This window comes from Thunnus albacares, chromosome 18 (assembly GCF_914725855.1).
Source record: "Thunnus albacares chromosome 18, fThuAlb1.1, whole genome shotgun sequence".
Taxonomy (NCBI): domain Eukaryota; kingdom Metazoa; phylum Chordata; class Actinopteri; order Scombriformes; family Scombridae; genus Thunnus; species Thunnus albacares.
In genome coordinates, this window is record NC_058123.1 from 26,926,611 (window position 1) to 26,942,562 (window position 15,952).

The 15,952-nt window shown below is 39.3% G+C and overlaps 1 protein-coding gene across 5 annotated transcripts in view; it reads left to right on the forward strand.

Moving 5' to 3' along the window:
- The window catches only part of LOC122968765, a 29,507-nt gene that overhangs the window by 4,469 nt on the left and 9,086 nt on the right, over positions 1–15,952 (forward strand). Inside the window, exons 2-4 of one of the 5 annotated variants that reach the window (XM_044334232.1) lie at positions 869–962; positions 1,435–1,706; positions 5,750–9,444. In XM_044334232.1, the coding sequence (XP_044190167.1) occupies positions 5,838–8,372 (2,535 nt within the window). In that variant the 5' untranslated portion in view covers positions 869–962; positions 1,435–1,706; positions 5,750–5,837 and the 3' untranslated portion in view covers positions 8,373–9,444. Of the gene's footprint in view, positions 1–868; positions 963–1,434; positions 1,707–5,749; positions 9,559–15,952 lie in introns of those variants that run through there. The other 4 variants (XM_044334231.1, XM_044334229.1, XM_044334230.1 and 1 more) reach the window with 4 other exon arrangements.

Consider the following 15,952-nt stretch of genomic DNA (forward strand, 5'->3'; position numbering starts at 1 on the left):
CTGAGTCTATATTGACTAATAAGCTTAAAGTAACTAAAATAACAAGTGTTAACATGTCAGCTTTGTAGACTATATTTTGTATGTCGTGCATATAGATAAGAGTGTGTAAGTCATATATTTGATACATACATTAATACTTTTTGTGAACCTACACTTTTAGATCTGTGAATGTTTTTAGTGTTCAATCTTTCTTGTATTCAGCACTGATCTCTACCTGTATCACATTATAAACTTTGTGCTACTTTATATTTCTCTGTTTACTAAGAAAATACATAGGAAACATATGTAAATCATGTGATATGTTGTCTGTTTTTGATGAGAACATTAATCTGTTGTCACAATAGAACAATACTATGAATTTGAATTTCACGTTGTTGGTAAAATAACACATCTTGAACCACTCCACGGCTAAAATGAGCACTTCTTTGTTTAGAAATAATATGTATATGCTAAATGTCTTTAAATAAGCAGCCTTTTCACCTTTGATTTCATCGGGTGGGGGACAATGATATAGTATGATGCGGTTTGTTGTAAGATTCCATGTTGATTTTCCTCCTGTCCTCCTCATTTTTTTGAGTCACCAGCTGCCACTGGTGTGTACTGTTAGCTAGCTATCAATTTAAGCTATAGCGTTATCGATCGAAAAATGATGAGTATTATATGTTCAGTAATAGGGTTCCATAATTGGAAAAAACGACAGGAGTTTTACTGTAGGAATGTTTTGAACATCGACCTCAACTTTGGTCTCAGTGTAGCTGTGGAGCCCCATACGACCTGCCCCCACCTCCAAAGGAGGATGAAGACTTTGAATCTGAAAAACCTACCCATCTTCTAAACTCCCTCTTCCTTCCACTTTGTGGATAAAAAGAGCATCCCTACAAAAGAGCAACCCAACCCAGAGAAGTGGCTTGGCTATGAAGCTCTGTTGAAGAAACCACGCCGAGTGCTAGTCAGGCAGTCAGGTGCGTCAAATTATCAATTTTCAGGCTCCTTTGATTACAGTGATTTTTAAAAAGTATGTGTACAATTTGTAACAAATATAATAGTGATAATGGTGAAAAGCCTTTGCTTTATCATGTATCATGTAAAATTTGTCACCAAATTAATTCAGCATTGAATTTCAGCATTCAGTAGCTAATACTACAAATTATACTTATGAAATGTTAACACCAGGAAATAACATATACCTACTAATGTATACTTCCTTTTGAAAAACCTTCCATATCTATTGCTGTCTGTAGGACCAAATATAGGCTAATAATGACCACATAATCTGTCAAAGTACAGATCAGATCATTTGTCACTTGCAATTATTGTGGATAATTTGATAGTTAATGAAAATGTCTCATTTACAGTAGTCTACAGTGGCAAAATTATTATATTTGTTTATAGGTTACATATTGTTAAAAGAAATACAATATACTATTTTACTAGATGACATTGCAACACCCAGCATGGAGCATGAGGTCATGGACCGACCAGATGGGCCAAACTGCCAGAGAGATGTTGGGAGCCTGTGGGAGGACTGCACACTTGGAGACCATACAGTAACTACAGTTCATAGACAGTACAAGTCTCCCCTGATGCCTTTTCTCACCACTGCTGACCAGGGAACACAATGAGCCGAACCTCTTCAAAAGACTCTGCTTAGAACCGAAGTTCTCTTTTTGCTCCATAGTGGCTTGTCGCTTGCTGCCTTTTATTAAGTAAGGGAACACCTTAAACCTCTCTACAAAGGTAGCTTCCAGCTCGACTCAACAAACAAACAAGACATGTACAGTAAAATGTTAAAATGCGTTTTCTTGTTATTTTCAAAACACATACAAGACTTAGTCAAATTTTAACATTGTAACAAAGTTTATTAAATACAGATACTAATTTCAACAGCATTCAAAAAAAGACAGAGACTATTACAGTCAGAATAGAATAAAGACATTTATTTCAAGCAACAATGTAATGGTTGGATCAATATACAGCAATTCTAAACCTTTTAGATTAAAAAAGGCAGGCATTTGAATACAGTATCCTAATAATAACTTACTTTTGATTCAAGTGATATGATTAGACTTATACTTACGGCGACATTTCCAGCCTATTTCTGTTGGGCTGGATAAATGGACCCCAAACCTGTGCAACTGATTAGCCCACTATCAATTAGAAAGTGACAAGTCAAGAGATATTACTGAATATTACAGATTGTCCTGAATGAGTCGAAGAGCTGAAATTGCATTTTTTATCATGTAAAACTTTGTGAGCAACTACTAAACATGGTGTATTGCAATTCAGTCTTTGTGCATAGAGTTCTTTCATATGGGATATATCATGTTTTGATTTGACGTAGCTCACTTACCTTGATACTCCATACTATGTACTTACCTTACCTTCTCTGCCAGTATGAGATTTGAGTGGTTACTTAGAGATTTCTATGAGGGGCAATCAGGGACATTAGTTGAAACATTCATTCACATACTATACTGAAAACTGTGAACCCTGTTCAACAGAAATGCCTTCCGGTTCAACTGAAATGCTTTCTGTTTCAACTGAAATCCTTTCATACAACATACTGCAATCCTCTCATACAACATATTGTAATCCTCTCATACAACATACTGAAATGCCATCATACAAAATTATTTTTTCAATAGTAACTGTGAACACTTTTCAGTAGTTTATATAAAAGGTTTTCACAATACTATATGAGAGCATTTTAACTGTATATGAGCACATTTTACTGGTATATGTGAAAGCTTTTCGGTAGTTTTCATGAGAGCATTTCAGTTGTGTATGTAAAAGCATTTCACTTGTATGTGAAATATTGAAATCTTGTGTGTGTGGTTTTCAGTATGATATATATTTCAGTATCTATATGTAGTATATGAATGAGTTTGGTTTCATATGTGTATGTGAAAGGAAAAGTACATGTATATGCATGGTAATCCTGAATAATGTCCCTAATGGCCCCTCATAGATTCTCCATGATTCTCATTCTTGTAGCATTGTGATATACAAATAGCATGTTAGCATTACTGACATTACAAGTTAATTTTATTCCACTGTTTTAAAGCCATAATATGTAACTATTCCGCATTAAAATGTCTAAAAATGACTATACCTATGTTATATATTTTGTTGAGTTGTGTAATTACATTATCCCAAATGTTTCCAAAAGTTTTCAAACCCAGAGAAATCTGTAATTTAATCAAGGTATCGATCTGTTTCATTTGGTCACCTGTCAATGGCGTCATACCCCTCTACCAAAAAGTATACGCGCACAAGATAATATGTCAACCTTGTGGTTTTCCGCCACAATGGCGTCTACCAAAGAGTACACAAGTATACATAATACTTTGGTGTTGTGGCTGTTTGCCACAATGGCATCTACCAAAGAGTACGCATACTAGATGATATGTCGGTGTTGTGGTTGTCCACCTGAAACTGCCATGAATTGACTTTTATTCAGTTTTAAGCCACATTTTTTAGATCTTGGTCATTTTAACTATATCTTTTAACTTGATGAGGGATTTTAGTCATTGGAGAAACAAGCTGAGCAAACGTTAGCAGCAGCTCGGCTAGCAGCCCCTCCCAGACACCCTGTGCTCACCAAACAGTGTCAGGGAAACACTATTTTTTTATGTGAAACTGCTTTATTCAGTGTTTTCTACGCGTTTTAATCACAAGTTCCGTTTGTTCTGGAGAGGACACCTCTGTGGATAATTTGGCTCCCAGTAAAAACATCCTGAATGATGAACACTGAAGTACTCCTGGTTGATAACAATGAATAACAATATTGTTTTGATTGAGTGACCCCTAGCAGCAGAAATTACATTGTGCATTTAATATGAACATTTTTTTTTTTTATAAAATTGGTATAAATTGTACATTATCACACAGTTTCAGTTTTGTGTGGCTATTCAAATTGGAGTAGCTGCAAACAATTCATATGCTACATCACATGGGTCAATAGTCTTCCTGTAATATTCTATTTTCTGGTAAGACAAGACAAAGAAAACAGCTGATACTTTTTTAACCTACTTTAACCACATAATTGTATATTATGAGAGATTATCAGCTAATGTGACTTGAGTTTATACTTTCAAATAGAGCGCTATGCCCTTGTATGCTTGAAAATCATTTTACATAAAAACAAAACAAAACAAAAAAACATCCTACTTTCTTACTTTCCACAAAATTGAAACTGCATGCTGCATGACTTGGCAAGGTCAGTGATGCAAGAGCACCTTGCTGACACTACTGCTCCCAGGCTTGTCACCAGTAACTAGGCCAAGTGTACTGGACTGCTGGACTGACTGGGCTGAACATCAGCCATAATACCAGATCTTTTACTTGGTGGAGTAATACACAGCGCACTTTACTACTGTGTAGGTACTGGTAGGTTAGTGCTCTTGTAGTTTTTTATATTGGCATCATCTACTCTGAGGGATAGCACAAAATAATAGAATATATCCCCGTACATTATTTCTGGTCACATTTACACAAAGACTTCCGCTTCCATGCGCTGATCATTATTTACAGTCCGATTAGCAACTGGAGATGCAAGAACCTTGTCACTAAATCAAAACTTAATCCGACTTTATTTCTTTTATTACAGGAGTCGAACGTTTCTCCACACAATACACAAACATTGATACTTATTGTAGGTGTTTTAGGTCCAGACAAGATTTTGGCCAATTTTTTGTTCTGCCTCTTTTGCTCCCCTCACAGACTGTTTACTTGTAAAAAACAAAAACAGAACTCCTCCGATATCAAAATCTTGTCCCTTGCATACAGATTCTGTATTCATATACAGATACCTGTTAATAGAGATTAATGATGGTGTGACCAATAATAGCCACTGAAAGCCCAGACTAACCCTGATATATTTTTCTGTGAGTGGCATGACCTTAAGGTGTGATGATAATCACTTGAAGGATAGATTAACACTTTTTCAAGTCTGTCTTAAAACAACAATCAGGTGCCCATATGAACACTGAAAAAGGGTTTCCTTGCTGTAATTATTCCTCCTGTTCATACTGGCTATTAAAAGGTCCCAATGTACTTTGATGGGGGTCATTTTGTGCAAAAATGCATTTAGAAGCTTATCTGAATCTTATATGAGGCTTTAGTAGTCTGAGTTAGCCATATCAAGCAGATATCTATCACATTTACAGTCTTTTTATCATCAAATTCCCTCTTTCCTATTTCCCTAATTCCCTATTTCCTCGGTCAGTATTTCTCTGTTGAGCTGTGGTGGAAGTATAGTAACAAAAAGAAGGACTTTAGCACTAACAACACTGTAACGTTGAAAGATATCTACTTGATTATACAAACCTGGATGGCACAAGCTTCATATTAGCTTCTAGTTAACCTTTAAATACATTTTGCACAGAAGGAGGCTTGTGGATTTTGGCCCCCATCACTCACATTGTGAGTGCATTATGAAGGGATATTTTAGTGGCCAGTATGAACAGGGGGGATGATTATGGCAAGAAACCCATTTAAATTTTCATTTGGACACCTGAATATTGTTTTAAAACAGACTTAAAAATTGCGAGCCCTTCCTTTAAGGAGAGAAATGCTGTTACTACTGCAAGAATTAGGTCACTTTTCAAGATTTACAGTTTTCCAGGAAGTTAATTCCATTCCATCTTTACGAGATTCATGTTTGGCATATTGTCCTATGTAGTCATATTTTCTGCAGGGCATTTTTTCTTATATATGTTATATTTTTCCTATATATGTGTTTTCACAGTATTAACCAGGACTGGGCAAACCGCGCATCTGCCAAATTGGGACCCTACAAAAGAAAGGAGAGGAAACCTAAACCTGCTGAGACTCAGATGGACAACAACTTCTGGAAGGGCAAGCAACCTCAGATTCCTCCTGCTCTTCCTCGTGGTGTAGGTTCAGCTCCACTGGGCAGACCAGGAAGCCAGAGCAGAGGACAAGGACAAAAGGGGCAGGACAAGATGTTTAACAGGCTACAGTCTCTCATGTTTATCACCCAGACTCAACCTTCTGCTATGCTGTGGGGGAAGTCATGGCAGTACAACAAATCCCTGCCAATACCAGCAGAGGGCTCCACAGCTACAACAAACTGGGGCCAGTGCTGGATGTTTGCTACTCAGCAGCCCTACACTGAAGCAGGCAAGCCTTGGCCAAATGGGCCCAACACGATGGATCCTCATAACCTTCATCTCTGGAAGAAACCTGACTACAGGGTGGTGGAATCACAAGAGCTAGACTTGTGTCTTTCCACTGAGGAGTGGCAGATGTCCTGGAGAAAGCCTGACAAAAAGAATAAGAAGGAAGACACATCTTCTGTAAATGGAGAAAATGTCCTCAAATCTGGATTATTTACCTTCTTGGTGGAGACTCAGCGCCACAATGAAGCCTTGTGCTCATCAGAGTGGAGCGAGTCATGGAGATCCACCAAACCAGCAGATCAGCAGGATCATTCTACTGTTCCAGATGATGTGCTTATGAATGAGTCTATTGCTAAAAAGCAGGATAAGGATAAAGAGATAAGTTCAAAGTGGGAAGAATCTTGGAAGTTTATCAACCACCATGATTGCAACAAATCTAAGTCGTCACAAAAATATCATAGTCCAGAGTGGGCCAATGCATGGAGAGCAGCCATGGTGGTCTCCAACAACCACAAGAATTCTGATCTGTCTATGAGGCAAGATCACAGTGATACCCATGATGATCGGAGCCCACAGAAAGAGTCAAATCTCCATAATGTCACGCTTGTGTCTCATGAGCAGAAATGCAGAGATCTGTACTTGCATCTCTGCAATGAATTTGAGGCTCTTGATGAGTGGAATGAGTCTTGGCAGGTGACCAAAAACAACTCAAAACCATGTGAAGAAATAGAGAAAGTCCTAAAGACATTACCATCAAAGATGGAGGCTCAGAAGGTGGAGGAAAACCTAAAAGAGCAATATTCAACATCAGAGAAGGCAGACCCATGCTATGAGCAACTAAAACATACTGTGATTTATCACCCAAAGAGAGAATTCACCCACTATAAGTTACTTCATGAGAAACACCTGGAAAATGTCCAGGATGCCCCAGAGTGGAGGGAATCCTGGAAGACACTGAAACATAGAATGAGGATGGAGAGGAGAAGAATGAGACCTGACCCTTCAAGGCCTTTTAGAGAGTCAGAGAAGGGAGGAGACATGAAGCCTGAGGCCTCAGAGTGGAAAGACTCATGGAAATTCACCTGCCAGCCCATGCATCAGGAGCCTGAACTTTGGGAGCAGGGTTGGTCAACCACACCCAAAATCAGAGCAGATCGGGTGAGGGACCAGAATCACTTTGCATCTGTAGAACTCCTTCAGAATGGGCAAACGGGGGAGCAGAGTTGGGGAGAATCCTGGAGGTTCTCAAGAAACCAAGAAAAATCAGAACATGGGCAGGGTAAAGCACAAACAGCAGCTTCGCACCATCCTGAAGCTTCATGGGCACATAAGAAGTACTTAAGGTCTCTTTCTGACTGGCAGGTAGCCTGGATGGTCTCAGAAACTGAGTTCCACCATGACAAACCCTCCCTAACCCAGTGGATGGAAGCCTGGAGGTTTGCCTTCCACACAGAGCACTGCACTGAGCACGTGTCTAGGATTTCCTCGCAAAGAGCCAAAGCTAAAATGAGTCACTCTTTTGACAACCTGATCTTCAGGGAAAGATACCCTGAGAAAGAGTGGAGTGATTCATGGAGAGCTGGGCCACTTCTGAACCATCAACCAAGTCATTACGGACCGTCAGAGAGCAGCACTGCTCCTCAGCAACATACCACTGTCAATGAGCATGGATTTAAGTGGGGAATGTCATTCAGGCTCGCCAACCCCATGCCCCATGTGGAACAACCCTGGGTGGAGTCCTCTCCCAGCCCATGTCACTATGCAATCATATGGTCAAGAGGAAAGAACATACAACATAACATCAACACCAGCTTTAGCAACAACCCTATGACATCAAAGCTTTGGGAAAAATCCCATCAGTTCCTGCAGGAGGCCAGTGCACATATCAAAGACAAAAGTAAGTCTAAGAATCCTGTTGACCCTAGGGTGATTATAACAAAAAAGACCAACACAAGAAGGCATTTGTACTCCAACATCGAGAAGGAGAAACAATCAGAGAGAAAGTGGACAGGATGCCACTTGTTAGGTAAAACTCAACCACGTCCCAAGAGAAGCTCTGCCTCAGTAAAGAAGATTAAGCCGGTGGATGAAGCCAAACAAAAGTTCTTGGAAGAATGGGCAGAATCTTGGAGGCTCTTGGACCAGCCTACTGGTCTGAAAAAGCAGATGACTTTCAAGTCACTTTTAGGTTGGGATGAGTCATGGAAGTTCCTCCTTCCACCTTACTAGACTCTGAATCACCCCAAGGCCAAATAAAAGTAATGTCTCACTCAAGTTTTAGCTCAGTCAAATCCAACAGAATATTATTTTCATAATACAAATATCACATACAAGGATTAAAACTGGGCACATACAAATCTGCCAACAAAAAAAAAACTGAATGCTTTACTTGTTGTTTTTCTTCTATTAAGTATCAGCGATCCCCATAGGTTGATAAATTAAATGGAATGGCCTGGTATGCAACAGTTATGGGGCAAAACAGCTTTGCGATTATAAGCTAACATCAGATTTGGAAAGACCCTCTTTCAGACAATATGCAACATTGTTTCTGAAAAAAAATCCTTTATATACTAAATGGTTTTGCCAAATAAATTGAGAAGGAAATGTACTTTCTGCTCAGATTATGTTAATTGGCAACATTTTTTCCAGTCTGAGAAGTGTGATATTGTTGCATCATACACTAGTTGTAGGGACTTTTGATACCAGACTGGGGTTTGAACCCTGGGGTTAAGGCTACTGAAACACATTGTTAAAGACTGTGGATTTGGCCAAATATTGAAAAAGTAAACACGTCCTGTCTAGTGCTTTAAGTTACTATTTAACCAAGATCACCAAACCTTATACACGCACTTTAAGTTCCCTAAAAAGAAACATAAAAGTGAGAATCACCACTATGTTTACTCTTTTGTGTGTTAAATGTACATATAAAATCATCCTGTACATCTTGAATACTAATGTTCAATTTAACACTCAAAGGCAACCATCATCATTGGGAACATAATGAGTAAATATATTCCTGTCAGTTCAAAGGTTTAAAGTCAAGAATGCTACGGTACTCTTACAACACACTCTAATTGCTGTAAGATTTAAACCTAATAGTTGCTGTTTATGTAATAATCACAATTGTTATGTTGATAAGACTGTTTAAAGAGGGCAACTGTATGTTGAGGTTTGAACTGTGATGTTGAAAATTTTGGGAATTTTAGTAGAAAATGGGAGAACAAATGGAAGTACAGTCTTGTGTTAATGAAAGTGGGTGTAATCCCATTTGATCTGTTTTGATTAAAGGGTATTAAACATTTGCATGTGTAGTGTGTACTTCTTCACTGTATCAGCAAAATACAGTCATGTCAGAATATTATGGATTAAAATAAAAAAAGCAGACTACTACATTACTGCAAATGATTTTACTTTATGGTTGTACACTTGTATGGTTGTATTATTTGTACACAGATTAAAGAGACTGGTCCACAGCTTCACTGCAGAGAGACTGTGAAAACCAATAAACTGAGAAAATCTACATCAAAACAGACGTTTGGAATAATGCTTCACAACAGGTAATAGGTAGGAACAACTTCAAACTCCAGCAAATAAAACTCTCCTCCTGATGTTTCTGGCAGGCGATTCACAGAGGAGGGAGGCTCACTGGGGACACCCAGTGGCCATGTTTGGTATGACATGAGTCCATAGAAAATTGCACAGTAAACACAGACTATGTCCTAGCTCACAGCCTGGATCCTGTGAAGGATACATTTGTAGACCAAATATATCAGATCAAGCTAGCAAGGGCAGTCAGAGAAATGCAGCCTTATTTAATCTGAATTTCAGAGACCGTCCTTGCAGGAAAAATGACAGCATTAAAATGCAATACCTTATTAAGAAACTTTATTTGGGTTTTACTTTAGGTTGAACTTATTGTGATATTATTTTACAGAGAAAACAGTGAGATCTATCATGTACAGTACAGTGGCTTATATAAGATGGTGGTAACCTACTAATATTATTTATCAGGGTCAGCTGGGTTAATTTCCAACAAAAATGTCCAAATGTCCCTCCAGTGACATCACTGTGAGTCATCAGAACAAACTGTTGCACCATACACAGAATGTGCTGTTGTCAGGTGAAAACCAGGTATGATAACCAGATATGAGTTTTTTTAAAGGCCCTGAAAATGTATTTACACAATCAGCTTCTTACTATGAGTCAAAACAAATGTATTATTTCATATAACAGATATCTCTATGTCTCTTTTTCTCTGTGCTCTTTTAAGTGGGTGTGGCATCCCAGATAGCAAAATTGCTGTGGCCCAGATCCGGCGTACACCTGACACTTTTGGCACTTTCATCTGACCCACATACCGGGTGGAATGATGGCATTTGGGTGGTCCGCTCCTGTTTCCCAGATCTGGGCCACAAGCAAGTCATATGTTAACCAAGAACAAACTAGATAAACCAGAACTGGCTCACATCCAGAATACACATACCTGAGAGCGCTGCATCTTTACCACAAAAGGCCCACATTTGGGATATTTGGGCCATATTTGCTATTTTACATGTGGGCCATTTCAGGCTCACATCCATCTTGTCCGGGCCAGAAGAAGGCCAGCAGTGCCACATCATTGCCTGAAGTGGCCCACTTGCGTATGCTATCTGGGATAGATCATGACTAAGCTAATCAGCTGAGTTTTTGAGTGTTAAACTAACTAAATAAATAATATCTAAATAATGTGTTTACTGATCGGACTGATGTTACTGACCTCAGACATGTCCTCAAAAAGCTCAGATCGTTCAGTGTGACGCTGCTCTGCAATGACAGACTTTTAGTGACCCTGATTTATATCCCCCCAGACGCAAATGATAATGTGGCCACAGAGACTATTTATCAACATATCCAGGATCTGGAAGCTATCTCAGATGCAACAAAAATAATATTGGGTGACTTTAATGTTTGTTCATTAGCATTGGTGCTGCCACACTATCAGCAATATGTCAAATGTTATATTAGAGGATCAAAAACTATTGATCTATGTGTTTTTACTACCATCCCACAGACAAAAATTAAAAACTGAAAAACCAAATCAAGATCAGTGAAAGTGTGGGATGAGGACAGTCTAATGACTTTAAAAGGTTGCTTTGAATGTAAATACTGGGAGGTGTTTGAATGCCCAAGTATAGAAGAATATACAGAGGTGGTCACATCCTATATTAACTTCTGTGTAGATAATGTGATTTTGCACATTATGAGACTGATAGACCATCCCAATTCAAGCCCATGGGGACTGCAGAGAGGGTGGCACACTAATACATATAACACTGGAGGAAGCGTGGTGCACCCTCTCCCAGATAAATATTAGGAAATCCACCAGTCCTGATGAAATGGATAGGAATATGCTACAGAAGTGTTGTGAGCAGTGAGGTCCTATATTCAGTAAACTCTTTACAGCATCACTGGACTCATAAATAATTCCAAGGTCATGGAAAATGTCTAAAGTAATACCACTACCTAAAAAGACAAATCCCTCTGAATTAAATGATTTTAGACCGTAAGCTTTAACTTCAGTGAAATGTCTTGATTGAATTGTTTCATCTCACTTAAAAGGCTGAAACCAGCGGTCACATGGATGCTTTACAATTTGCATATAGAGAAAAGAGGGGTGAGGAAGATGCAACAGTAACACCTCTGAACCAAGTTTACAAACACCTGCAAACCCCATCATCTTATGTGCGCATATTGTTTGCTGATTTCTCATCTTCCTGTCATGGTCCAGCTGTGCCTCTCCCTCATTCCTAGTCTTTCTACTGTTTACCCCTACCTTGTGTTTCTTGTTGGTCCCCTGTTTGTTCTCTCTCTGTCTGTCCCCTCTTCTCATTTCTCAGTTTGTACATCCTCAATTCCTTTCCTTGCCTCCTCTCCTTGCGTCTTAGTCCCTCCCACCTGAGATGCCAGTGGAGCAGGCAAGGACGAGACATGAGGAGAGAGGAGTCGAGGCAACAGGCATTTAAGTAAATGTGACATCCTCGCTTCAGAGCCATCATGTCAATTAAATATGCATGCATTGTCTGTCCATTGTTTTGTTATACCCTACCGCTGTATATCATGATCTCTGTCAAATTAGCATAACAGTTATCATGACAACTTATATATTTACTTTTAATTCAAATCACAGCATGGCATAATGTGACAAGAATGTACAGATGTCATACATTGTTATTTTTTATTCAACACACACTGGCACACAGTACAAATGGTTGTAAATTCCAGCTGTGTGTCACACTTCTTTTTTAAGTCACGGTCAGGGTGCCGCAAAAACTTCAGCAAAGGATACACCTGTGCATCCTCGCTCATAGCTCCTTCAAAAAGCATCCTCTCTCCTTGCCTCTCTCTCCTCGGGATGCATTTTAGGAATTGAGACATCCTTAAACATGACGCACTGAGATCCATTTCTGGATCACAAGCAGGAGGACTTAGGAGAGAGGAGACGAGGAGGCACAAAATAGAGAAATGAGGAGAGCCCTGTGTGTGTCCGTCTGGCCGTGGCACTCTGTTTAACTCTTGTTGCCAATCAGCCTACTCACCTGCGACCCATCTACTCATCAAGCTCCTGCAGTGTATATACCCCAGCTCTACACTCTGGTCGTTGCCAGATCCTTCAGTTTGCCAATGTGGTACTAATGTTATGGCCACACTTAAATTTAATCTGTAATCAGTCTCCACTTTGGTATGACACTGCAGTGATGTATCAGATCAGTCAGATCAGCTGCAGCGTTTAATCAATAACTGATATCCAATAAGGGGGTGTGTCGGCTGGTAAAAGACTTCCATGAAGGCTGCTCTCATGTTTCCTCCTCGGAGCAGAATAAGAGACTTGGGATGCCTGTCAAAATGGCGCATCAGGAACAACGTCTGGTTCAGGTGAGGAGCGAGGAGACATAATATAAGAGACTTGAGACGTACCCCTAGTCAGTATATTTTGCATGTGTGCCTGAATTCTGTTTACCCTGTGTTTTCCTGTGCCTCATCTTCATATCCATCTGAAGTCTTTGACAGCTCAGCTCTCTCTGCCTGCTCCACTCCACTGTTATTCTGGCTCAGCTCTCCAAACCTCTATCTTTACAACTTCTTAATAAAACTGCATTTGAACTACTGCAAGCCGTGTGTCCGAGTCCTGTTTGTGGGTCCAAAATTAACTTAAACCTCACACTGCCTTTAATACTGTCCTGGCATATCTATTGACAGTGAAGCTGGGTAGCATGGGTTCAAATCATCACTTCATAAGATGCATACATAACTTCCTTACTGAGAGGCAACACTATGTCCATGTCCATGGAGGACAATCATTTGTCATCAGCACTCACACTAGGTCCTACAGTTTCTGGATAAATCTGGATAAAATCAATGAATACTCTTTCATTTACCACAGGGGAAAGACAGTGTAGAAACTACTTGCACAGCCTGCTTACTGACATATAGTTAGACCGCAGAGTGAAGATAGATACTGTAGATAGATTTATTTGACAAAAATAAAAGTATAAAGACATACAACACTACAAGTCACCCAGTCCTGATATACAATTCAATAATGGAGGATAAAAACATATTAAAGCTAAAAGCTTATATCCACTGTGCTCCTCTATTGTATATGATTGTATGTGTCTTGTACTGTACAGACACATGCCTTGTGTGGTTATATCATTTAATTGGTTTTTACTTTATCAATAATGTGCTTATTGGTGGAACCTGTACAATACACTGAGGTCATCCTGCACTGTGTACACCTTAGTGATGTGTCTAGATTGTTCTTTTTTAAGATTGGCTTGATGACGGCAGTTTTCAGGGCCTGTGGGAAGACACCTGAGTGAAGAGATGCATTGACAATCTGTAGAAGATTTGAGGCCATGCAGTTTGAAACAATTTTGAAAAAGCCTGTAGGCAGAATATCAAGGCAGCAAGAGGAGGATTTCAGATATTGTATAATGTCCTCCAGGTTTTTATGGTTGATTGGAATAGTGTCATATTACTCAAATTGATTTTAAGTGGACACAGGGACCACGCATATCCTGCAAATGATATGGAAGCACTGACTGCTTGTCTAATTTTCTGAATTTTGTCAGTGAAGAAGGAGGCAAATTCATTGCAAGCCTTGGTGGATAGAGGGCTACTGACACAGGAGGGTTTGTTAGCCTGTCGACAGTTGCAAATAAGGCACATGCATTATTATTATTTTTGGCAATGATGTCAGAGAAGAAGGACCACCTTGCATTTCTCATTTCTAAATTATAAATGTGAAGTCTCTCTTTATAGATGTCATAATGAACCTGGAGATTTGTTTTTCGCCACCGGGGCTCAGCTTTTCCTCTCTTTTTTCCATTCTGACCAACGTGGCATTTCTCCATGGAGATCTTTTCTTACCAGAGACAGCCTTCACCTTAGTGGGTGCAATGGCATCAATAACATTTGTAATTTTAGAACTGAAATTATCTACAAGCTCATTGACTGAGACCCAATAGAGGGCGGGTTTGACAGAGAAGGCCTGAATAAATATTTCACTGGTGTTTTCAGTGATATACCATTTTGTGATTACCTCTGTTTGAACATTTGTGTGCATGGAGATAGCACTCTCAAAGAAAACACAGAAATGATCAGAGAGGGCAACATCAGTCACCAAAAGATCTTGTTTTTTCTTTTCCATGTAAAGTGTAGAACAGCTGGATAGGTGACTGTGTACCTCGCATTGATTTCCTGCAGCATTCTCTCACTTTTTTGCATTTCATGGCTCGCTTTCTTTTTTCTGAGTATATTTAGGTACTGGCAGCATTTGGATAAAGCTAGGGAAATCATGGTCTTGGTTTAATACAGAAGAAAGTTTAAAGCATAGTATAACCTTAACCAAAATGATTTTGTTGCCTAAACCTTACCACTCAGAATGCAACCCCTAGTCTCTCTCTGGTGCCAGAGTCCTGCAACTTGTATGCCCCCCTATCCACTCCTACCTCCTCTCTCAGACTTCAGAGCGATATCTAATGTACTGCTTCTTTCATTAAAAAAAAATGTTGTCCATGAATATAATCCAGGCAGTGATATTGGGAAAGCAATGCTTCTCCTCCCACCTTAAAGCCTCTTTACTCTGTGTAACACAGTGCACACTGCATTTCATCACAGGTGAGAAATTCCTCACTCCCCATTGCATTTTATATGAAAAGGGGGGATTATCCTCCTTAACAAACACACGCATTGTATGTTGTTTATTTATAATACCCTCCTGCAAACGTGCCTCATTACCTCTGCTCTCTGGTTACACTTAACTACAGTACTGACAATGTTAGATCACAGGACATTTTAACATGAACTGTACCTCTTGTTCATACTGAACTTGGAAAAAGTGGATTTAAATATTATGCATACAAACATAATGAGCTAGAAAAAAATGTGAAGTTACACTCTCTGATTCCACTTGAACATTTTAAAAAACATTTATTGTTCATTTATTTACATGTCTGTGAGAATCTGTGTACTGACTGTCTCTGGCATAGATCTGTCTGTTTTTTGTTTGTTTGTTTTTTGTTTTTCTTATGCATGATCTGGGTACACTGCCAAACTGAATTGCCCTTTCGGGATAAATAAAGTAATCTGAATCTGAAAACTGTACTTATGTATTTGCAATGGGGGGTTGGGGGTGGAGGGGGTCGGGGTCACAGCACCATGACAGGAGGTGGAACAAATGTTTTTGTGATCCCTCAGAGACACACAGAACAACCAGAAAGGACAATTCAAATCTCTGTCAACACAGATACAGTCATCTGTCTGTTTCC